The sequence below is a fragment of the Xenopus laevis genome, chromosome 6S, assembly GCF_017654675.1.
Source record: "Xenopus laevis strain J_2021 chromosome 6S, Xenopus_laevis_v10.1, whole genome shotgun sequence".
Lineage (NCBI taxonomy): Eukaryota > Metazoa > Chordata > Amphibia > Anura > Pipidae > Xenopus > Xenopus laevis.
This window is the reverse complement of record NC_054382.1, coordinates 19,997,802-20,022,928: the sequence shown is the minus strand read 5'-3', so window position 1 is coordinate 20,022,928 and position 25,127 is coordinate 19,997,802. Positions and strand designations below refer to the sequence as shown.

Genomic DNA, 25,127 nt, shown 5'->3' with positions numbered 1-25,127 from the left:
CCCAACTGTCTGATTTTCCATTGGAAAGTCCCGATTTTGACAGCTCAGCCCGCAGTCTCGGATTGTTACTGAAATGTCCCGACTTTCTCCTTGATCTCCTGCACTGAACAACCAGAAAAAGATGCAAAGTTTTAAAACGTCATTGGCTTTTGGCAGAGAGCCCAGAATATGTGCCGGGTGCACTTGAATACTTTTGTAACAATTTAAGATAAGCAAAGAAGCAATTGTAACAATTTAAGATAAGCAGGTCTCTTGGGAAAACGTGACTTGCAATTCACCGTCATTAGCAAAACTGTAATAACACATAAAAACCACAGAAATGTGTTTAAACTTTCATAATAAGCCAAATTTTGTAAAATCAACATGGTAATTAGGGGATGTGGCCACAAAAATGTGCATGACAAAATAGTTTTGTGTCCCTCTTTCTATATCCAAAATGTTGGGAGGTATGTCGCATGTTCCCCCGAAACCCGACCAGACCCGTAGTAGGCCAACTAACCTTCCGAACCAGGGGACACATGAAACTAGACGTGACATCACATTTGACCAGAAGTGATGTCATTTTGGTGCCGAATCTTCGGGACAAAAAAACGAAAGAGCCACAAGGGAGGGATCAAGCCCAAACGGCCAAGGAATCAGGGACTTTTTACCCAAAACTCACTTTGCAGGGTATTCCGCAGGGTATTTAACCCAATGCAAGACTCTAGCACAACGGGCATCACCAGTATAATAGTGAATAGCAAAAACAAGAACAGCAAAATATGTGACCGCTAATTTGGCGTTTGGAGAACTTGTTCTGCCAGTTATTTCAGAAGATTGGGGGCATCATTATTTTTCCCCAAACCCCCACCTAGTGTCTAAAATAGGTACATTAGCTGTAGGCTTTGGGGCAGCTATCCAAAGTGTTAACAGTGGAAGTAGATCCAGAAACTTTAGGGGGCCCACTGGGCCTGATGTTGGGAGGCACGTTTACTTTTTTTATTTCTTGTGGGCCAAGCACAAAGAGGGGCAATACTGTTGTCTTGTACAGAAGCTGAAAGCCTTTTATCTCCCTGTCACTGCTTGAACATTCATGGTAGCCCCTACGGACTAATGCAAGAAGGGTAACGGAAACCCAAGTGCCACATTAGGTATTAGATGAACAGGGGCAAGAACAATGAAAGAGGGTGATGCTTACAAACATGAGTATGTTTTAAGATACCCAAGAAATGATAGATTGATATGACTAGACTAGAATGCTCTCCCTTAAGGAATATTATTCCCACATAGCTATAAGTTACTTAGCTTTTTTACTTTTCTAACCTTTTCCTCTGCTTCTTTCTTCTTCCCTCTTATTTCTCTCTAATTGTTTCTTCTCCCCATGTCTCATTGTGTTTTCCCAATGGGTTTTATGAAAAAATTTCAGTATGGTGCAATGTATACAAAAACCGGTATTGTAACCTCAACATAATGTACATGGTTGTGTACTGGATTTATAAATAAACGTTAAAAAAAAAAAAAAAGAGAACATTCATGGTAGGTTCATGAGTGATGTCACAAGGTGATAATACAATATATACTAAACTTTCTAGTTTCTATTAATCCTTGTTTTGTAAACTTCTCCAGTTTAACTGGTTGGATATATTTCATGCAAATGGTAAACCTATATTACGGGGCAGATTTATCAAGGGTCGAATGTTAAAATTCGAAATTAAAAATTTTAATTTTCCAATTTTTTATGGTCAAAAATGTCAAATTAGACTAGGGAGTTATTCAAATTCGACTCAGGTTTTTAAAAAAGATTCAAAACGGATTTTTAAGATTTATCATACTCTGGCCATTAAAGAACTTGAATTTGACTATTTGCCACCTAAAACCAGCGAATTGCTTTTTAAGTCAATGGGAGATCTCCAGGGATCAATTATTTTTTGTTTGCTGCCTTCCTGATATTAGATTTGAGATGAGATCACGATTGAATTAGATTTGAATTTGATTCCCATTTTTGGGTCGGTTACATTCATCCAAGTTTAAAAAATTAGATTATTATAATAAATCTCTATTGATCGAATTCGAATTTATAGGAGTTTTTAAAAACTCACATGAATTCGAAATTCGACCTTTGATAAATGTGCCTCTAAATGTTTATGTCTATATGTACTTGGTTGTGCTTCCATTGCTCGAATATAATTCCATAATAATGGTACTAAACAGATTATTTAAATATATTCCTACAGGTCTCCTTTGAACAGTGTCAGTCTGGAGAACATCCCCCCAGTTGCCACCAGTATAGAGCAGCTCCTGGAGAGGCAGTGGAGTGAAGGGCAGCAGTTTCTGCAAGAACAAGGAACCAATAGTGACCGTAAGTTTCATTATGGTGAATTTTGTTTTACAAAATGATGATTTGTTATAGGAATGTGCAAGGGGTGGCCCTCCAGTGCAAGAGTAACAATAAAGACAGCAGCTGATAGATGTATAAAGGACCCATGGTGGAGTCCTGGATGATGTACAGCTTCTGAGAAACACTCCTGGAGCTGGAGAGAGTGCAGAGACTTAGTGCAACTAAACTGGTTAGAGGGATGGAAGACTCCGATTATTAGGGTAGACTGTCAAGGTTGGGGTTGTTTTCTCTGGGGAAAAAAGGCGCTTGCGAGGGGACATGATTACACTTTACAAGTACATTAGAGGAAATTATAGACAAATAGCAGGGGATCTTTTTACCCATAAAGTGGATCACCGTACCAGAGGCCACCCCTAAAAGAAAAGAAATTCCATTTGAAGCAACGTAGGGGGTTCTTCACAGTCAGGACAGTGAGGTTGGGGAATGCACTGCCGGGTGATGTGATGGCTGATTCAGTTAATGACTATAAGAATGGCTTGGATGATTTTTTGGACAGACAGAATATCAAAGGCTATTGTGATACTAAACTCTATAGTTAGTATAGATATGGGTATATGTCATTTATGTGAAAGTAGGGAGGGGTGTGTGTATGGATGCTGGGTTTTCATTTGGAGGGGTTGGACTTGATGGACTTTGTCTTTTTTCAACCCAGTTTAACTATGTAACTATGTATCTCCTTACCTATGTGTGTGGGGGGGAATTATTGTGGTAATATTTTACTTAGAGTGTGTGTTTGGCCTGACAATAACACAGCTGTATCCTAAAACACATGTGTTGGACATATGAATTGAGCAGTAAGTAAAGGCTGCTCATTGGTTGGTCTGTCCCCAGTCTCAGTGCCATGCGGAAACATCTGCTCTCCAGAGTTCTTTATAGTGTTTGAGTTTTCTTCAACAGCAACATCTATAACCCCTCAAAGCCTTTCCCTAACAATCCACAATCCAACCCTCCTTAACCAGCACCAAAGCAGTCAGACAGAACAACAAAGACTTCACAAACGCACAACAGTATTTCTAAAAGATTTATATGATGGAATCCTTTTGGTCGTATAGGTATGGGACCTGTTATCCAGAATGCTCAGTACCTGGGGCTTTCCAGAAAACAGATCTTTCCGTAATTTGGATCTTCATACATTAAGTCTACTAGAAAATAATGTAAACATAGGTATAAACAATAGGCTGGTTTTGCTTCCAATAAGGATTAATTATATGTTAGTCGGGATCAAGTACAAGCTCCTGTTTTATTATTACAGAGAAGAAGGAAATCATTTTTAAAAATTTGATTTATTTGGATAAAATTGAGTCTATGGGAGACAGCCTTTCCATAATTGGATCATGGGTTTCCGGATAACAGATCCTCATACCTGTATTGGTTTACAAATATTAAATAAACAATGTTGCAGACTCTAGCTTCAGTTTGACATTCCTCAGGGTCAATTGTGCTCAGAAAAATAAAGATTTCTACTTTGGCTACATGGGGTCCTCCATCCTAACATTTACAGTAATAGAGGACCCAGTTCTCTGCTCTATGTAAATACCTTTTATTTCTTTTTCTGTTATTTATTTCTTTTTCCAATGACTTTCTTAGTGTCAAGTTTCTTTTTTTCACCTTCTGAAGCAGCCCTGGGAGGGGGGTCGCCGACCCTGTAAACTGTTCTAAATTGATACATTTAGTTGATACATTTCTTATTTTTGTCCCTGCTGAGCAGAATCTCTGAGTTTCATTACAGGCAGCTGTTAGAATTGATACAATAGTTGCTAATACTCCATAAATGCTGCTGAGAAATGGATCAACTCAATGTTGCAGAATTGTAACAGTTTAGAGTCTGCGCCTGAATTACTGAGCTGTCAGGCTCAAACACCAGAGACACAAACATTCAACTTTAAACTTAGATTTTGGAAAAACAGTAAAAAAATAAGTCATTGAAAAAAGTCTTTATTTCTGGGGAACAATCTAAAAACAACTAAATTGTGTTTGGAAGGTGAACAACCTCTTTAAGATTGTTTTGTGAACTTCTATAACTAAACCACATGTAGTTTACAGCTTCTTTTTCCCTTTAAAATGCATCTGTTATTCTAAATCGGGGATGTTTTCCCTTAATTCCCGCACAGCAGCTGAGCTTCAAGGTATTGTAATCCCAATAAAAACTGTTGGAGGTTGATCATTCCAAGTAAGGGGATTGAGATGAAAATGAACAGAATATAAATTCATTTTAGAATAATTATGAAGCTCCTTTGCAGCCTCTAAAACGTTCTCACTACTTACACATGAAAGAAGCTGCGTGTTCTCTAGCTTTCCACTTAACCCTTGAAAAGGCGGATCATAAAATGATCAAAAAGTGTAATCAGGAATAGAATTAATATATATATATATAAAAAAAAGGATGTACCTAAGCAGACTGCATGGAATATTCTGGTTAAGAAGTTTGACACTGCAGATGTTTGTAATTGACTCTGAAAAAAGATAAGTGCAATGGGTTGTTGGCAGTAAACGTGATTCCTCTGCTGCTAGTATCTTTTATGAATGCCTTGCTGACAAAATGCTAATTGTGAGGAAACTCATGCCGGGATAATCCTTTAAACATGATAGCTAGAGGACAGGTTTACCAAAGTCGTACTGCATCTCATTTGGGCACACTGGAGTCTCTTTGTATGCGCTTAGAGAGGAGGGATAAGTGAAATCCTTGGGAAATGCCCAGATGTGGCTATTCTAGAAAATCAATCTAAATCAGGAATAGAGGTCACGCAAACAAAGGAATCTTTATTGTATGCTAAACACTGGAAAGAAAAAAAGGGGCAAATGGCCATTAGTAGCTTTAGCGGATCCAAGATACATTTGTTAAATCATAAGCAACCTTGTTTTCAAATGACTATTGCATATTCTGTAATTTATACCGTAGAGTTAATGTAACACGTCCTAATTACATCTGCACTGTCTCATGACTGCATTATAATTATTACTTACCCCTGTTCTATTAATCCTCTTAATGTGGCCATAGACGTAACAATTACGATCTTTCTTGGAAAATCTTTCCAAGAAAGATGGTTTGTTTCAATACACACGTAGAGCTGAATTGTCCGATATTCAAGGAGAAACAATAGAATTCTACCTGTATCTGACGATTCGGCACTAACAATGGTTTGGGTGCCTTCAAAGACACCCAATCAAAATTTTTCATCCAGGGTGACCGATATCCAAGTCATCTGCCGATATGGCTCTTTCCCACCATACACGCACGAAATTTGTTTCATACGATATTATCTGTGCGTCTATTGCCACCTTTATTGTAATGTTCTCTCCACTGTTATAAAACTCCATTCAGATTTTTTTTTTAAAAAAAAAAATAATTTTCCTGATATTTGAAAAGCTGATTTGGTCTTAACAGTGGATGACTAAAATAATTATGATTTGTCAATTTTATATTAATAACATAATTAACATGCCTTAGCAAAATAGAAAAGGAAAGGAGATATAAGGGATTGATTATTGCATCTAATTTAAAGGAGTGGTTCACCTTTTAGCTAACTTTTAGTATGTTTTAGAATGGCCAATTCTTAGTAACTTTTTAATTGGCCTTCATTATTTATTTTTTGTAGTTGTTTAATAATTGCCTATTTCTATCTAGGTCCTCCCCTATTCATATTCCAGTCTCTTATTCAAATCAATGCATAGTTGCTAGAGTAATTTGGACCCTGGCAACGGGGTTGCTGAAATTGCAAACTGGAGAGCTGCTGAATAAAAAGCTAAATAACGCAAATAATAAAAATGAAGATCAATTGCAAATTGTCTCAGAATATCCCTTTATATGAAAAGTTAACTCCAAGGTGAACAACCGCTTTAAAGGAACTTTTTTGGGGATTTTATGTGGTTTTATAATTTACTGCAATTTTGTTTTTCAATGTATCCAAAAATAAATGAAGAGCTTGTTTCAAAGCAAATAAGTAGAAACGTATTGTCTCAATCAATCTCCCATGCTTTGTCTTTAGAAGGCAGACTTTAGAGTTGTCAAGTGTTTGTTGTGTAAATAAATATGACATTTACCAGTGCAAATTTCACTCATGTGGCGCCATAAGATACTGCCAGGGAAATCTGTTCTCCTTCCATTTCATCAAAGACCAGGAAATGCCGAAGCCAAAAGAAATCAGGAACCATGGTGGTCAAGATCTGATTAGGAAGAGTTTTTCTCATTGACAAACTGATGAGCACAACAACTAACTTCTTTTTATATCATATTGGTTTTATACCCCAGTATTGCCTTGCAGATTTATATATCCAAGGAAATCTTGATAAAGGTTTGCTATTTTTGTACACATTTTACCTGCACCCAGGCATGCTGTGTTTTTGTTCAGTGAGTGCTCCTCCATGTTATATGAACAAAAACACAGCATGCCTGGGATCAATAAACTTTTTTCTTTTTCATCCCCATTGCCTTTTGTGTACAAATCCTGTGAGCGCCATCACTATTTTTGATATTTTATATATACTATATATATAAAGAGTCTGGAAGCCGTGTAGTAGTCACAGATGCCTGGGTGCTAAAGCCAAAGTAGAGATATAGAACTTATACTATATGTACTACAGACACACAAATAGTGTTATACTAGTTAAAGGACCAGTAACATAAAAATTTGTTTCTACTTAACAAAAAAAAAAAAAGACCAAGGCAGTTTTAACTTTAAATTTGCAAAGTCTTTATTAAGAAATTACTTACAGATTCTCTTCTTGCGCTCCTCTTCAGAAAGGGCGACAGAGCGAAGATCCATCGTGCGAAGCTCAATTTGAGCGCTGCAAAATGGATTGTTTTTTGTTTTTTTTCGTTAAGTAGAAATGATTTATAAAAAAAATGTATGTTACTGGTCTTTTAAAGGGATACTGTCATGGGAAAAAAAAAATTTTTCAAAATGAATCAGTCAATAGTGCTGCTCCAGCAGAATTCTGCACTGAAATCCATTTCTCAAAAGATTTTTTTATATTCAATTTTAAAATCTGACATGGGGCTAGACATTTTGTCAATTTCCCAGCTGCCCCTGGTCATGTGACTTGTGCCTGCACTTTAGGAGAGAAATGCATTCTGGCAGGCTGCTGTTTTTTTCTTCTCAATGTAACTGAATGTGTCTCAGTGAGACATGGGTTTTTACTATTGAGTGTTGTTCTTAGATCTACCAGGCAGCAGTTATCTTGTGTTAGGGAGCTGCTATCTGATTACCTTCCCATTGTTCTGCTGATGGGTTGATGGGGGGAAGGGAGGGGTTGATATCACTCCAACTTGCAGTACAGCAGTAAAGAGTGATTGAAGTTTATAGGAGCCAAAAGGCACATGACTTTCGGCAGGTGGGAAATTGACAATATGTCTAGCCCCATGTTAGATTTCAAAATTGAATATAAAAAAAATCTGCTGGAGCAGCACTATTAATTGATGCATTTTGAGAAAAAAATTCCCATGACAGTATCTGGCAGCACAATTATATATAATGTTTATAATGCTTTTAATGTAAAAAGAAAGGGCTAAAATATTAAAAGGAAAACAGCATTGGTTTTGCTAGCTGTAGTTCTCATCATGCACAAGGTATTCTCTACTTATTATAGATAAAAATGTAATCCATAAGAAAAAAAGACTTGCTGGTTTATGTAGGATTCCATGGCAAAGTACAGTGGTCTAATTCAGAGCTTCCTGGATTATGGACTATAATCGTTCTGGATAACAGGTCCCGTCCTTGTAATTAGATTTTTGCTGAATCACTTGAATGAAATGAATAATTTATTGTGTATGTGAAAGATTATTCTATATATGAAGAAATGAATACAGTTTTTGTTTAATCTAGTTTTAGGCATGCTGAAATCACTGCATCAACTGCAAGTGGAAAACAGGCGACTGGAGGAACAGATAAAGAACCTGTTGGCCAAAAAAGAGCGCCTTCAGCTATTAAATGCCCAGCTTTCTGTCCCCTTCCCAACAATCTCATCGAACCCCAACACATCCCCTCAAGTGCACACGTACTCCTTACAGAATGGTAAGAGCAAAGTCCTTGAATACGAGACGTTATCCATTCCATAGTATTTCAACTGTCCTATTCATTCTGTTTCTTAAGTTAGCAGCAGTTGGAATTTAGACATGGATAAAACATTAAAAATGTATATTGCATAGTTTCCCTGAGACCCACAAACATTTTGTTTGATTGCCTCCAGAGGCTGCTTAATGCAGTTCCAAGAAGACCACTAGCTTCGCTTCCATTGACTACATATTTAAAGTTCCTGTATCTTCATGAAATTATATGAGATTGTAGTTTCTGTTTCATATTGGAGCTGAGCTGTCCAACTGGATGTCTACAGGCCCAATGTGGCCTTGTGAGATTTTTTTTGTGCCCTTTGATCTGCCCCAAATCTTCATTTATTTCAATTTTATTCTAATCTGGCACCTGAATTTGTGCTATAATGTTATAAACTGCCTGAAAAACGCTGTACAGCACTGCCTGCATTCTTCACTCATTCTTTGAACTGCCTCCTCTTATACTAACCCTCTGCTGGATGTTACTCTGAGAGCTCAGCAAGTCCACAATGTAAAGAAATATGGCTCACAAGGAACATGTTAAAACAAGAATTGGCCTTATATGTACTTTATGCTCTGCTGTGGCATGGAAATTGTATTTTTTATTATTGCTGTCATCCTCTAATGAAACCTGCATGGAACGTTTTCTACAAAAAAATCAGGTTTGTCATTCTCCCAAATATATAACTCCTACGTGTAGTTCTCTGTAATATAAATGCTGACATTGAATTGAATAGAAAGGTTAATTTTGGTTCAGACATACAGGTGGCTTATAATGCATATTTTATTGGAAGGTAGCAGGATGAGGATGAATGAGGAAGAATATTGCTAAGTAGTCATTCATTACTTGTAAGGGCAGAGACACATGTGAAGATTCGGAGAGATTATTTCGCCCGTAACAATCACAAATCTCCTCGAACTGCCTTCCCGCCAGCTAGAATCTAAATCGACGACAGTATGGCACTCCGAGCACTTCGTTTTCTGAAGTTACCTCACAAGGAAACTTCGGGCAACTTTGTAAAACAAAGCGCTCCAAGTGCCATCCTGCCGGTAATTGGAAATTTCAGGCGACTTCGGAAAGCAAAGCCCTCCAAGTGCTATCCTGCCGGCAATTTAGAATCTAGCCGGCGGGAAGGCATTTCTGGGAGGTTTGTTGCCCGAAGAAGAGGCGATTTGTCTCCGCAACTAAATCTCCCCGAATCTCCACATGTGTCTCTGCCCTAAGGGCTAGTCCACACGGGGAGATAGCGACGCGTTTGCGGTCGCGGCGACAAAGCGCCGCGACAGTCGCCGCGACCGGCGCAGGCGACAGTTTTGTATGGGCGCCTATGTAAAAACGCCTGTGCTAACCACACGAGGCGATGCGCTTTTCAACAGTCGCCTGAAAAAGCCTGGCGAGGCATTTTCAGGCGACTGTTGAAAAGCGCATCGCCTCGTGTGGTTAGCACAGGCGTTTTTACATAGGCGCCCATACAAAACTGTCGCCTGCGCCGGTCGCGGCGACTGTCGCGGCGCTTTGTCACCGCGACCGCAAACGCGTCGCTATCTCCCCGTGTGGACTAGCCCTAAAGGCACACATAGCTACTAGTAGCAGCTACTTGTGGCTACAAGATGCCAAAAAATACCCTGCCATGGGCAATACGGAGAATTGCCTCTAGTAAAACTCGCATACAAAGCCAATTATCTTTATTGTCTATTTTGTAGCCATGAGTGATAGTGATGGGCGAATCTGACCTGTTTTGCTTCACCAATAATTCGTGAAACGGCAAAAATTTGCCAAAATGTTTTGAAGTCTATATATTTCTAATATCACATTGTCAAAGCCATTGCTACTTCATCACTAAATATTGAATATGAATCAACTGGTGTATGTGACTGTTAATCATGTATAGTTTCCTCATTGTGTTCCCATTAAGTTACATACACATGGAACACTATGTGCATATGAAGTATGAGTACAGCACCATGTTTTGAACATTAAAGGAGTTTGAAATGCATACATATAAGTATACGGCCCACGTTTTGCAGCCGGGCTTTTCGTGTATTAAATTCTTATATTTATCATAATTGTTACATTAAAATAACAAGGCGGTCTCTGTTTTACCAGCGTCTAACAGTGATTCCTTACACATCAGTAAAAGCCCTCACTTAGGAAACTTCCAGATGGACAATGCCCTTCCAGTTCCAAATCAGGTAAGGTCAGCTTCCCGGCATAATGATAACTATTGTTAATAATGATAAAAAGTTAAATTGTTTTTAAACGATCTGCCTTTTTATCCTGCTGATTTCCAGCCTGCATCTAAAACTGTTTATCTGGTTGTCTGGATTACTGGCTCCAGCAAACAGAAACAGACTGCAAGGGTTAATTTTATTATTTCTGATTCTATTCAGACCTATTCATCTTCCATTGCAATTGTAACAATTAAAGATAAGCAGGTCTCTTGGTGAAACTGTGACTTGCAGCTTAAATGGCAATTCACTTCCATTAGCAAAACTGTAATAACACATAAAAACCACAGAAATGTGTTCAAACTTTTAGAACCTGCCAAATTTAGTAAAATGAATGTGGTAATTAGGGGGTGTGGCCACAAAAATGGGCATGATGAAAATTTTTGTTATGCTCCGCACTCCAAATCTTTTTATCTCTCTTTCCAAAATGTTGGGAGATATGGCTTCTGTAGTCTGGTTTCAAAGGTGTCTGGGAACCCTTTCAATGGAGATATTTGGGGTGATTTGCCATTAGCATTTTGCTTTGTGCTGATATGTTGTAAGGCCATAAAGAAAAATTAATTTCACTATGTATGAAAGAAGGTTTAATTTATAATGTAGTTTGATCTCTCTATAGGAACGGACATCAAGTGGACAAAGCACCAGCAGTTGTTCATCTCTTTCTACACCACCCCCAGATGGACAGAGTCCGGCACAGCAAGTCCAGGGAGTTCAGAGAATAAATGGCGTCGCAATGGGAGCACTAGCCAGCGGCATTCAGACAGTCACACAATCTCTTCCTCACGTTGCGAGTGTGGGTGCAATTATTGGAGCCTTGCCAGCAAACCAGCTGTCTATTAATTTTGGAGCTCTGAATGGGGTGATGCAGAACCCAGCGAACTTGCCTCAGACTTCTGCACTCACACACGGATCCATTCTGCCTAATGTCACGCACCCCATAACATCCTCATTAACAAACAGGTAGCTTTCAAGCTGCACGCACTTCTGGCTTGTAAATACATCATATTTTATCTGCGCTTGTAGACGTAGAAGTGCACATTATGTGATTCATTGTTTTAAAGAGGAGTCAGTTTGTAATGAAATGTGCATCAAGTTATATTTGAATTTCCCTTCATGTAGAAGAATTAAGTGTTATTGATCCGCAGTGCCACCAAGCAGAAATTAAATTCCTCTTTACACATCAAGTAGAATAGATTCTTACACTGTCCAATCAATTATTCGTTTATTTTAGACACTTCCTTGGGAAAGAGAGCTTCTGTCTGCTTGAATGATCTGTTCCTAGGTCACTTGAAGTTTTGTTTCCAAAAAATCTATAGAATATTGTCCTATTAGGCAAGCACACATAATGTTATTGTGGCTGTTGAGTGCTTTTACAGGGACCTTTTATCCAGAATGCTCTGGACCTGGGGTTTTCCGGATAATGGATCTTTCCATAATTTGGATCCCGATACACTGTCTACTAGAAAATCATGTAAACATTAAATAAACCCAATAAGGATTAATTATATCTTAGTTGGAATCAAGTACAATGTACTGTTTTATTATTACAGAGAAAAAATAAATAATTTTTTAAAGGGGAACTATTGCGAAAATGAAAAATAAATATAAGCTGTAGCATACTGAGAAACTTTCTAAATACAATTAATTAAAAATTCTGTACCATTTGTGAAATAATCAAGTTTATCGTCACTATTCCTCTCTCAGCATCTGTTTCTCTTCATTCTGTCTTCATGCAGCAGTTGGGTGTCAGAGAATCATTGACAGTTAGATCCAATATATCTTATAGGGGGGCTCTTTTTGCCTAGAAGATGTATTAGAGCTCACTCTATTAAATCACCAGACATCATGTCTCTCTACATGAAGAATTTGTGCAGTTATTTTGTTAGATTTTGTTTATACTGGAATCAGTTATTTGAGTGAGCTCTAATACATCTGCTAGGAAAGGAACCCCCCCCTATAAGATATATCGGATCTAACTGTCAATGAAAATCTGACACCCAACTGCTGCATGAAGACAGAATGAAGAGAAACAAATGCTGAGAGAGGAACAGTGAAGTTAAATCTGATTATTTCAGAAACAATACAGAATATATTATTGATTGTGTTTAGAAAGTTTCTTATTTCAGTATGCTGAACCTTATATTAAATTTTCATTTTCGCTACAGTTCCTCTTAAAATGTATTTGATTTGAATGTATTATTTGATTATAGTGGAGTCTATGGGAGATGGCCTTTCTGTAATTCGGAGCTTTCTGGATAACAGGATAACGGATCCTATACCTGTACTAGTATTGACTAGTATGAATCATTATGAAGCAGGGCCAGCAGTTTGCTACGTGTATGGCCCTGTGTTGCTCTTCATTCAGCTTCGGGCAGATGCAGTGTCCTCTGGGAGGCTACACTACAAACATCCTCAGGTGCCATAGATATTTGATGCACCCCTCAAAGAAGGTTGTTGGTGTATTCTTCTTTAGAAATGAGCTGCATGGCAGCCTGTCCCATATGAGAGAAAGTTATGCTGCAGCTATAGAAGTACACATTGTTCCATCACAATTAATATTGAATATTGAGAATAACGTTTTTTTCTGTTATTGAAATGAATCTTTTCTCTTTTCTTGCAGTGCCTCTGGATTAGGGCTTCTGTCAGACCAACAAAGACAGCTGCTCCTCCATCAGCAGCAACAACAGTTTCAGCATATTCTGAATTCTCAGCAGCTTACACCTGTAAGTTACACAAACCCTAAAAGAAAATATGGGAGATGGCGTGATTTAAGGGGACATGTATGCTATTTACATATAACAATACAAAATTGCTCAGAGAGCAAAAAGAAAGAAAATCAGACTGCATGTTTTATTATTATTATTATGTATTTATAGAGCGCCAACATATTGAACAGCGTTGCACAGTAAATGTGTTTATTCAACTAAATCACATGCATTACATACGTAGAACATATGGAGTTACATACATCACAACCATGGCTGGCGCAAAAGACAAGGAAGGCCCTGTGCAAAAGAGCTTACAATCTAGAGAGGAGGGGTTAAGAGACAAGGTGTGGATTGGGCAAGATCAGAATTAAGTGGGTGAGAGATGCAGTACTGTATGTGCCTTTTGCATTTGGTAGTTAAGCAGAGTGAGGGTAGGCTTCTCTAAATAAGCGAGTTTTAAGAGATCTTTTGAAAGCAGAAAGGTTGGGAGAAAGTCGGACAGACAGGGGAGAGAATTCCAGAGGAGGGGTGCAGCCCTTGCAAAGTCTTGAATGCGAGCATGTGAGGAGGTACCCTATTGACAAGTCACATTCATTAGTAAGGGGTTATTATCAGGATGTAACATTTGATAGAGACCGTCTATGTAATTATATCAGTTAAAGTGATTTTTATTCTAATGGATTTTTTTTGCCTCATTTGTACTCGTTTGTAAAAGAAATAAAAATTCTTATACTAATTTTAACCTTATCTGTAGGAACAGCACCATACTTTCTTATATCATCTAATGCAACAGCATCACCAACAGCAACAGCACCACCAGCCAGAGTTGCAGCAACTTCAGATTCCCGGAGCAGCCCAGTTACCCTTGAATAGCTTGCTGGCCGGAGCACAAGCTGCCCCTCTTCATTCCACCACTACTAACCCATTCCTTGCATTGCACCGAGACGCCACAGCTCAGAAAGTAGCCGTAAGTGTTTTTTTTCTAGTGCCCCAGTAGCCATACTGCAAAGGGTAGTCAAATGTGAAGATAAACAGCCATGACTCCTTCATGGGGGATTGGTTATAACATTCCATTATGTGATTCAGAACAGAGCAGCAATTAGCATCTCAATGCCCCCAGATATCATTAAGCAAAATGCCACCCTCTCCAAACATCCTTTGTGTGTGGTTTATAGTTCAGCAGCCTCAGGAGGGTGGCCTGCTTCCTCTCTCATATGCAATATTTAAAGGGATTCTGTCATGATTTTTATGATATTTTTAACTCTAAATTACACTGTTTACACTGCAAATAATTAACTCTACAATATAAAATGTAATTTCTGGACCAGCAAGTGTATTTTTTTTTTTTTTTTTTTAGTTGTTATATTGGTGTGTAGGTCCCATCTCAGGTCATTTTACCTGGTCATGTGTTTTCAGAAAGAGCCAGCACTTTAGGATGGAACTGCTTTCTGGCAGGCTGTTGTTTCTCCTACTCAATGTAACTGAATGTGTCGCAGTGGGACCTGGATTTTTACTATTGAGTGCTGTTCTTAGATCTACCAGACAGCTGTTATCTTGTGTTAGGGAGCTGGTTACCTTCCCATTGTTCTGTTGTTAGGCTGCTGGGGGGCAGGGAAGGGATGATATCACTCCAACTTGCAGTACAACAGTAAAGAGTAAATGAAGTTTATCAGAGCACAAGTCACATGACTGGGGGCAGCTGGGAAACTGACAATATGTCTAGCCCTAAGTCAGATATCAAAAATGAAATATAATAAAATCTGTTTGCTCTTTTGAGAAATAGATTCTGCTGGAGCAGCACTATTTCTTTTGAAAAAAAAAAATTCCCATGACAGTATCCCTTTAATAGTATAAATGTGAGACTACTGGAAAAGGAAGTACAGTAGAACCCCCATTTTACGTTTTTCAGGGAACCATAAAAAGATGGTGTAAAAATCCAGGAAAATGTAAAACCAGGGAAATGTATTGTGTATAATATGTAGGTGGGACCACAAAACAACAATGTAAAATGAGGGAAAACTTTAAATCGTGTTGTAAAATTGGGGTTGTACTGTTTGTGTTTTGCATGATTGCTTGGCTCCTATTAACCTTGTAAGAAATGCACTTCTCTCCATGCAAAGACTTTAAAATACTTTCTTTCCCATTAGAGACTTGGAGATAAACCCGGGCCGCTTCTGCAAGACAAAAGTTGATCTCTAAGCCACGGAGATGCACATTATCCTGGCATTTGTCCCGCTGCAGACAGAAGTCTTCCTTTATTGTAGCTATGAAACACTGCAGCTGGAGATAAGACTGCACAAAATAGATGTCCCTCTCTTGTAAGCCAGACATACAGGCAATACACGGGCACATGCTGCAGGCCCAGACTAACCCGCAGGAGTGTACAGGGGCAGCCTTTCTCCCGAGGTCTTTGAATATTATTCATTCTAGTGTTGCTGCACTGAAATATGACTGTTATGTGACATTCCAAAAAGTACAATGCTGTTGTCAGTGGCAGATGGAAATCAACCGTTGGACTTGATACCACTAAAGGGAACAGCCCATTGTACGATTCCTTCACTCAGCAGCTGACAGTTTGATGTAATGGTGCAATGCTTGCTTCAGTTACCCACAAGTGCTTTGGGCATCCGTGTCTTTCCATTGATCCCTGGAAGTAATTGATGTTCAAGCAAGACAGTCTCTTTGGATGTCTACCCCAGCAGTTCCTTTTCTAGAGAGCAATGCGCTTGCCCTAAGAGCTGCCATTTCTCCACAACTGCTTTCCTACGTCGTAAGTGCCTGTTGCAAAGCTCAAAGAGCAAACCTGAGGCAGACTCTTGTGCACTCCTAAAAGGGGTTCTATTTATAAGCAGCAGTAAGTATTCACGTTGCACTAGCAGCTCTCTTCACTGCCACTACTACGCCCTGTGCTACATATTTATTTTTAATATATATATATATATATATATATATATATATATATATATATATATATATATGTGTGTGTGTGTTTTGTTGTAGGCTGGCACAAACTGGACTTCACTCCAAAACTTGATGCAACTAAAAAGTAGTTTATTCAACAAAAATTACCATCTCAAAAAATAGCCTTACGCATTTCGTGCTTTGTGGGCACTTAATCATAGGCTGATATTTTTTTTCCTGGTGAATTCCCAGAACAAACCGATAAGTACCTTTTAAATCATCCACTAACATTAATTGTGTCTTTCATTCGTTACTCACTTCCCTTTCTGCATGCAATGCTCTAGTAGTTGGTTAAAGAACCGGTGTAGTTGGCAGTTTGCATCATTAATGGCAGTAGAGGAGTAGACCCCTCGGTAATTTGACTTCCAGGGGCAGTTTTATTAAGGGTCGAATTGAAAATTCAGATTTAAATTTTTGATTTTTTTTTTTTTTTATGGTCAAAACGCTCATTCGAATTGGGAGTTGTCCAAACTCAATTTGAGTTTTAATTTGAATTTCGAGATTTATCATACCCTTTAAGTGCAGGGGCACACGGGCAGATTTGATGAGATTTAGTTGCCTGGCGACTAATAGCCTCTTCTGCGGGGCATCCCCTTACTGCCTTCCCCCTGCTATAATGAGAAAACGCCTGCGCCAATGCACTCGCGGCGCTTCGATTTCCGAAGTTGCCTCACAAGGAAACTTCGGGCGACTTTGAAAGTCAAAGTGCCGCGAGTGCATTGGCGCAGGCATTTTCTCATTATAGCAGGGGAAAGGCAGTTCAGGGAGATTGTCGCCCCGAAGAAGAGGCGATTAGTCACCAGGCGACTTAATCTCCCCAAATCTGCCCGTGTGCCCCGGCCCTTAAAATTTGAATTTGACTATTCGCCACCTAAAACCTGCCGAATTCATGTATAAGTCAATGGGAGAGGTCTAGGGACCAATTGGGACATGTTTTTAGCCTTCCTGACATTAAAGTTTTTTTCAGAGAAAAAACTCCAATTAAGATATGTCGAATTCTGTTCAAGTTTTCTAGTCAGTAAAATTTGTGCTACTTTGATATTCAATTTTTTTTTTAATAACCCCCAATCGAATTTTTAGTATATTCGAATTTAAATGAATTAAAAAAAACTCACATGAATTAGAAATTCGACCTTTGATAAATGTGCCTCCCCCTGTGTATGTTCATCCTGCAATGGGGATTGCGGTGACATCACACGGCTCTTACCTCATTCTGTACATAAGCTTTCGTGAATCACTTTTGTATTGTTAAGAGAAAAGAAATTCATACGGAGACAATAATATTTTGATTTGTAATATTTCTAATCGGCAGATGAAAGAACGACAGAAATCTTAATTTATTTTTATATTTTTCGGGGGGGGGGGATTTTAAAGAATCGTCTTGGTATTTGTAAACTCTTTTTGTAGGCGTGGTTCATTTTCATATTAGTTTGTGCGAATGATTTAAAGGGATGTGAGCATCCATTGGTTTAGATATACTTGTTAAAAGGGGTTTGAGAATAAATTGTAATGATACATAGACAAAGACTGGACATGTTACATATAACACACACTGTTTGGGGTATGAAATCACATGACTTGCACCAAAAAGCAATACGGAGGCTTCCATACTCTTCAGTCAACAGGCAGTGGCCTATTCCTTCCCTGCACATTATCCTTATGGTCAGGACACACGCTCAGATTCGGGGAGATTAGTCGACCAGCAACAAATCTCCTCTTCTTCAGGCTGACTAATCTCCCCAAACTGCCTCCCGCCGGCTAGAATGTAAATCGCTGCCGGGATGGCACTCGGAGCTCTTCATTTTCCGAAGTCGCCAGAGGCAGATATGGGGAGATTAGTCACCCGGCGACAAATCTCCTCTTCTTCGGGAAGACTAATCTTCCCAAATCTGCCTCAGGCTACTTCGGAAAACAAAGAGTGCCATCACGCCGGTGATTTACATTTTAGCGGGCTGGAAGGCAGTTCAGAGAGATTAGTCGCCCGAAGAAGAGGAGATTTGGTTTTTTTTTATAAAATCAGACTTTTAAAAAATCAGATTTTCAATTTTTTTCTGATTTTTTTCATCCAATTTTCACGAATTTCATTATTTTTCCGGAATATTCACCAAAAATCAAAAAATCATTGGGACCTCTCCCATTGACTTATATGCAACCTCAACAGGTCTAAGATGCCAGATTTTTAGATTCAGACTTTTCTGTCCTCGGGGTTTAATAAATTCCGAAAAATTTGTTGTTTTTTTTTTGTTTTGTTTTGTTTTTTATAAAATCAGACTTTTAAAAAAAATCATGAATTTTTCTGAATTGATTAAACCCGGAGGATGGAAAAGTCTGAATCTAGAAATCCGGCATCTCAGACCTGTGGAGGTTGCATATAATCGTCAATGGGAGAAGTCCCAAATAAATTTTGGATTTCGGGTGAAAATTCAGAAACAAATCGTGAAAAAACGGTAAAATCAGATTTTTTTTTCCCCCACAAAGCAAATTTTGGGGAAAATCTAATAATAAATAAGTTTAAAAAAACCCAAGCGGATTTGATCAGAGTTTGTAGCAGAAAATATTGAGATGAATTCGGACTTTGATACATAACCCCCCAAGTGTTCTCCAGTGGGGGTTCCATGTTCCAATCTGGAGCAGTGTTATTTCTAATGAGTGCAACTGGATTGAGCTACATGTTTATATTTGCTTCCAGGCCTTATTGGCTGTAAACCAAAATGTTGGCGGCTTCCAAACTCCTGTGTGCAAAGTCACAATTGAAACACTGGATATCAGATCTGTCACTGCACTAAATACACTGTTATTGTTTAGAAAAAACTTCCGTTCCACATCATCCTTCTGACTGAAAACTAAATAATGACTGTTGTAGGTTATATCCATTGCCAGTTTTATGAAATAAATATATTTATGTAAATCAACTTATTTGCAAAAAGATATTTAAAATTCACCAACACCTGCAAGGAAGAGTTCTATGAAAATCTAACGTCTCTCACACTTGCTGGCTACTGCTTATTAAAATGTACAGGGTTTTTTTTTCTTTCTTTTTTTAACTTTTTGTTTTAGAATGGGGGATATGTGCTTTGTTTTCGATCAAAATCTTAGCCATGCAATAAAAAAAACAAATTTAACTACACTGGTGTTAAACATTCATGTATAAAAATCATGATATCATTGTTTTTGAATGACAAATAAAGGAGAATATATTGTGACGCTTCAAGGGCACCTGAATGCACTCATTGATGCCCCTAGAATGCAACAGGAGTTCAATGATGTTGCCAGGTCTTATGACATCACTGCGAGGGACAGATGACACTTTGGAAGAGAGAGAGAGATGATTGGTCAGATTGTACATTGTGTCCGGCTCTTGAACTTGGAACTGATTCAGCAGACTTTTATCCTGCAGCTGGTAACTTTTAGGGGCTGATTTATTAAAGGGGTGGTTGACCTTTAACTTTTACAGAATGGATAATTCTAATCAACTTTTCAATTAGTTTTCATTATTTTATTTTTTTTACAGTTTAATTGTTTGCCTTTCTCTTCTGACTCTTTCCAGCTTTTGAAATGGGGGTCACTGACCCCATCTAAAAACAAATGCTCTGTACGGCAACAAATGTATTGTTATTGCTACTTGTTATTACACATCTTTCAATTTAGGGCCTCTCCTATTTATATTCCAGCATCTTATTCAAATCAAATCAAATGTATTGTTGCTAGGGTAATGTGGACCGTAGCAACTGGATTGCAGAAATTGCAAACTGGATTGCTGCTGAATAAAAAGCTAAATAACTGAAAAACCACAAATAATAAAAAGTGAAAACCAATTGCAAGTTGTCTCAGAATATCACTCTCTACATTATACTAAATGTTAATTTAAAGGTGACCAACCCCATTAATGCTCAAGCACTCGGTTCCTATAATCACATATGGTTTCTGCATCCGAATACTGTAACTGTCCATTGTTTCCCCCCCCCCCCCGACCAAATTACAGCTCTGCAGGTTTTAGGTGCAGAGCGTTTTATTTTTTTGAAAAACAATTGTTAGTAAGCCAAGCTATTCAGGAACCTCTGTGACTTTAGGAACCAAATGAAAATCAATGAGGCATGCACAGTAGACACCCCTTGGACCATCTTCATGGTTAAAAGAGAAGGAGAGCTGAGAAAAGAAAAGGGGGTGGAGCTTCAGGCCAGACAAGGAAGGAGCTGCAGCTAAACTGCTTGTAATTTAGAAGCCACATGAGGAAAAGAATGGTATGTGTTTGTATTATTTTTAGGGGATTTTAAAATGAAAGATTTGCTCATCCTTTAATACACCGTAAACTAGATTAAAGAAAAAACTATACCCCACAAACAATGTAGGTCTCTATAAAAAGATATTGGATAAAACAGCTCATTGGTAAAACCCTGCTTCATGTAAATAAACCATTTTCATAATAATATACTTTTCTAGTAGTATGTGCCATTGGTTAATCATAAATAGAAAATTGCCATTTTAAAAAAAAGGGCCGCCCCCTGGGATTGTACGATTCACTGTGCACACAAACAAACCAAACAAACTTTACTTTTTAGGTCACATGAGCCAATTAACAGACAGAGTTGTGTCTTTTGCTTCCACACTTCTTCCTGTTACAGTTAGAGCTGCAGTATTTCTAGTCAGGTGATCTGTGAGGCAGCACACAGACCATTACAAAGTGGGGGTTCAAGGCAAGAGATGTAAAAGGGCAATATTTACTTAAATATATATTCCAGTTTGGTAAGAGTCTTTAATATGCCACTTAATATGATATGAACTATCTGTTGCTTAAGTGTTCATTTTGGGGGTATAGTTTTCCTTTAAGGATCTGGCGTGGTATTACATGTTTACATCATGCCGAGATGATCAGCTTCATTCTACTCTACTACCGCAACAGAATGGGTCCTACTGAAGAACTCCGCACACTGCCTCCCCGCCGGCTAGAATGTAAAACGCAGGCAGGATGGCACTCGAAGCACTTCGTTTTCCGAAGCCACCCTAAGTTTTCTCGCAAGGCAACTTTGGGCGATTTAGAAAACGAAGCGCCTCAACTGCCATGCCGCAGACATTTTTTCATTATAGCAGGCGGAAGACAGGGGGAAGCCATTTGGGGAGATTAGTCATCCCAAAGAAGAGGCGATTAGTCGCCAGGCGACTAAATCTCCCCGAATCTCCAGGTGTGACATTACCCTTAAGGCACTTTAATTACATTTTTTCAATAATACCTGAGTGCTGCTGCTTTTATTGATCTATATCATTTTGCCCTGGCAGAGAGGGTACAGTTTGCACCTGGGGCTGCAAAGAGCAGTTTTTCCACTTTTGAACTGAATGCATCAGCTGAAACTAGGGTTGCCACCTGGCCAGTATTTTGTTATTAATAGGGGAAAAAGTTATATAGGAAGGTCGGTATTTTTTCAAGAAAAGTTGGCAACTCTAGTTGAAACAGAACCACTCCCAGTCCCTCAGTAAAGTACAAACTCTGCCTTTATGATGTGACAACGAGATCAATTTTACTTTTATTTAATTTATTTTTTATTAAAGCTTTTGCAGTCAGCAGTGTGATTGGTCTCCCCTTGTGTGAGATGCATTTAGAAGAAGCAGATCAAAGTATGCCATATTTTATTGCTAGATGCAAAGAGCAGGAATCATTGGCCTCCCATTACTCGCACCTTATTCATCACAACCCTGGCAGGTTACCACTCCCAGCAATGCAGGAGATCAGGCTGATGGCATCAACATCTGGGCTTAATCCAGCAGGAACCTGTTTTCCATAGCTTGGAACACACCTCTGCAAACAATATCTGAACCATTGCTTGTTGTGTAGATCAGGTTTCATTGTGCTGGAAATGAAGAAGCGAAGAATATTTTACACCCAGTAGGTCTGTTAATAATAGAAGTTCCTCATAATACAATTTTCATTTTGCGCTCGACTGCTCTATTACTAATTGGCCTGGTGCAATAAGAATGGGTACATTTGGGACAGATTTCATCAATTCCATTCAGTTATTTGTATTTATCTCAGATTACAGGCCGATTGTGTAAATAAACAGTGATTAACCGGGAAAACAAGTAGCCATCAAATACTTCTTCTTTTCCTACAGACAAACAGCGGGCACCAAAACAATGAAATGATATGGATCTCTATGCTAGAAACCATATACGGAAGGGATTCTGTCGTGATTTTTAAGGTGTAGTTTTTATTTCTAAATTACACTGTTTACACTACAAATAATTCACTCTACAATATAAAATTTCATTCCTTAACCAGCAAGTGTATTTTTTACTTGTAACATTGGTGTGTAGGCAGCCATATTAGGTCATTTTGCCTGGTCATGTGATTTCAGAAAGAGCCAACACTGTAGGATGGAACTGCTTTCTGGCAGGCTGTTGTTTCTCCTACTCAATGTAACTGAATGTGTCTCAGTGGGACCTGGATTTTACTATTGAGTGCTGTTCTTATATGAACCAGGCAGCAGTTAGGGAGCTGTTATCTGGTTACCTTCCCATTGTTCTGTTGTTAGGCTGTTGGGGAGGAGGGGATGATATCACTCCAACTTGCAGTACTGCAGTAAAGAGTAACTGAAGTTTATCAGAGCACAAGTCACATGACTGGGGGCAGCTTTGAAACTAACAATATGTCTAGCCCCATGTCAGATTTCAAAATTAAATATTAAAAAATCTGTTTTCTCTTTTGGAAAATGGATTTCAGTGCTGAATTCTGCTGAAGCAGCACTATTAACTGATATATTTTGAAAAAAACATGTTATCCTATGACAGAATTCTTTAAAATGCAGACATGGATGGTGGAGTCTTCAGAACTTTTGGGCATCATAAAAAGATAGTGGGACCCACTTATAAACATCAGGAAAATCTGCACTAGGGCAGTAACCCATAGCGACCAAACCATTATACTCTCTTTTACATCCACCTGTTGGTAGAACAATGAGAACAAACATCTGATTTTTTCAGCAATAAATCACGGCAATCTTGAGTTCATTCAAGTTCGAGTTTTCAAAATCGAATTTTCAAGTTGTATCAAATGAAAAAGTATATGAATAAAAAATATTGCAAACTTAAAGATGCTACAGAAGTCCACTACAAGTGTAGGTGAAGCATTCAAGCAAGCTGATCTTCAAGTTTTTTAATAATTACAAAGAGTCGGGGGTTAACAGCCTCACTGGAAATGAACGGATGCATTTTGATTTTCAAGGAGAAATAAAATGAGCCTTTCATAGTAAAATTGTTTGTGCCACTGGACACTCAGACTAATAATTTAGTGAATCTCGCACCGACCCTAATCTGCATAATGTTGCCATTCCAGGACCCGCACCTACAGGGCGGCCATTAGAAATCACGGGGCCCCCATACAACAACATTTTTGACAAATTTGCATTGGAGAAATTGCTTCCATTTATTTAGCCCAGGACCCTGCCTATTGATACAAACTTCCAAGCTTTTAGATGGCAACATTTTTACACATTAATTTTTTTTTTGTACTTCATAAACATTGAATATTTGAGCTTTTTAAAACCATAATTTGAATTCATGATTTTTGATGCAAAAAAAAAAAAATCTAATTTGAGCATTTTTAAAACACCTTCTCCCAACACAGCCTTCTAAACTGGGTGCTCTCCCCTGGTGTGGGCAGCACAGTATTAGCCATGAGCTTTTTTTAAAAAAATTTATTCTAAAATAATTAATAAGTTGTTCAATAGAGCCCACGCTTGGGCCCCTGGCTCTATTAAACAATAATACTATAATAGGGGTCTTTTATAAATATCCATTCAGCGCCAGATACTGCTGAGAACTGGAGGGGCAATACTGTGATGTAAATCAAAGATACACAGATTCTTTCATGATCAGTGAGAGCAAACGGGAAAGGTAGAGATCTACATAATTAAAGTGATCAACATTACAAAGAGCAGAGACAGACATTTCCTATGTTTCCAGGTAACAACAACAAACAAAGGCCAATTACTTAGTGCAGTGATCCCCAACCAGTAGCTCGTGAGCAACATGTTGCTCTCCAACCCCTTAGACGTTGCTCTACATGTCCTCAAACCAGGTGCTTATTCTTGAATCCCAGGCTTGGAAGCAAGTTTTAATTGCATAAAAACTAAGTAAAGTGCCAAGTACAGTCTCTTGTAGGCTGCCAGTCCACATAGGGGCAACCAAATAGCCAATCACAGCCCTTATTTGGCTCCCCAAGGGACTTTTTCATGCTTGTGTTGCTCCCCAACACTTTTTACATTTTAATGTGGCTCACGGGTAAAAAAAGGTTGGGGACCCCTGACTTAGTGTGTCACAAGTCTGGAGTCCAAGAGCAGCTGTAAATAGGATGAGCTGTTTGATTAAAAAGCCCAGTGACATGAGAGAAAATGGATGGAAATAGAAGAATACTGTGCTCTGATGCCCAAAAGAAAGAAATATTGCTCAGTAGTTGTTCTGATTTGTTGCTGAAGCCTTTGTCTTCAAAAGCAATGTGTTATTGCACCTGTACCTTATGTATATTGTGTATATTTTGTACTTATATGCGCCAGACACAAAGCTGGGAGACTTCTGCACCCTGATTCCGTAACAGAACAATCACCCCAAAACCTGCAATGGGAGCTCCCCGGGGTACAGCTCAGCAAGCAAAATAATAAACAATGTTTATTGTTTCCATTGGAAGATGGACAGAAACCTGGAAGCATCGGGCTCTCCACTGCTGCTCCCATATAAAAACATACATTGTTGATTTTATACTTCCAAAAACATGTATTTGTACAGTGGTGAAGAACTTGGTTATTCCTGGGCAAAAGGC

General features: G+C 38.5%; 1 protein-coding gene across 14 annotated transcripts in view; it reads left to right on the top strand.

Annotated features, from left to right (window-relative positions):
- The window catches only part of LOC108719864 (protein AF-10), a 160,494-nt gene extending 143,581 nt beyond the window's left edge, over positions 1-16,913 (top strand). For 13 of the 14 annotated variants that reach the window (XM_018269102.2, XM_018269105.2, XM_018269103.2 and 10 more), the window contains 7 exons: positions 2,214-2,338; positions 8,200-8,388; positions 10,531-10,616; positions 11,269-11,612; positions 13,273-13,375; positions 14,115-14,327; positions 15,508-16,300. In XM_018269102.2, coding sequence (XP_018124591.1) covers positions 2,214-2,338; positions 8,200-8,388; positions 10,531-10,616; positions 11,269-11,612; positions 13,273-13,375; positions 14,115-14,327; positions 15,508-15,552 — 1,105 coding nt within the window. In that variant the 3' untranslated portion in view covers positions 15,553-16,300. Of the gene's footprint in view, positions 1-2,213; positions 2,339-8,199; positions 8,389-10,530; positions 10,617-11,268; positions 11,613-13,272; positions 13,376-14,114; positions 14,328-15,507; positions 16,301-16,360 lie in introns of those variants that run through there. The other variant, XR_005962166.1, reaches the window with a different exon arrangement.
- The last annotated feature ends 8,214 nt before the right edge of the window (positions 16,914-25,127 follow it).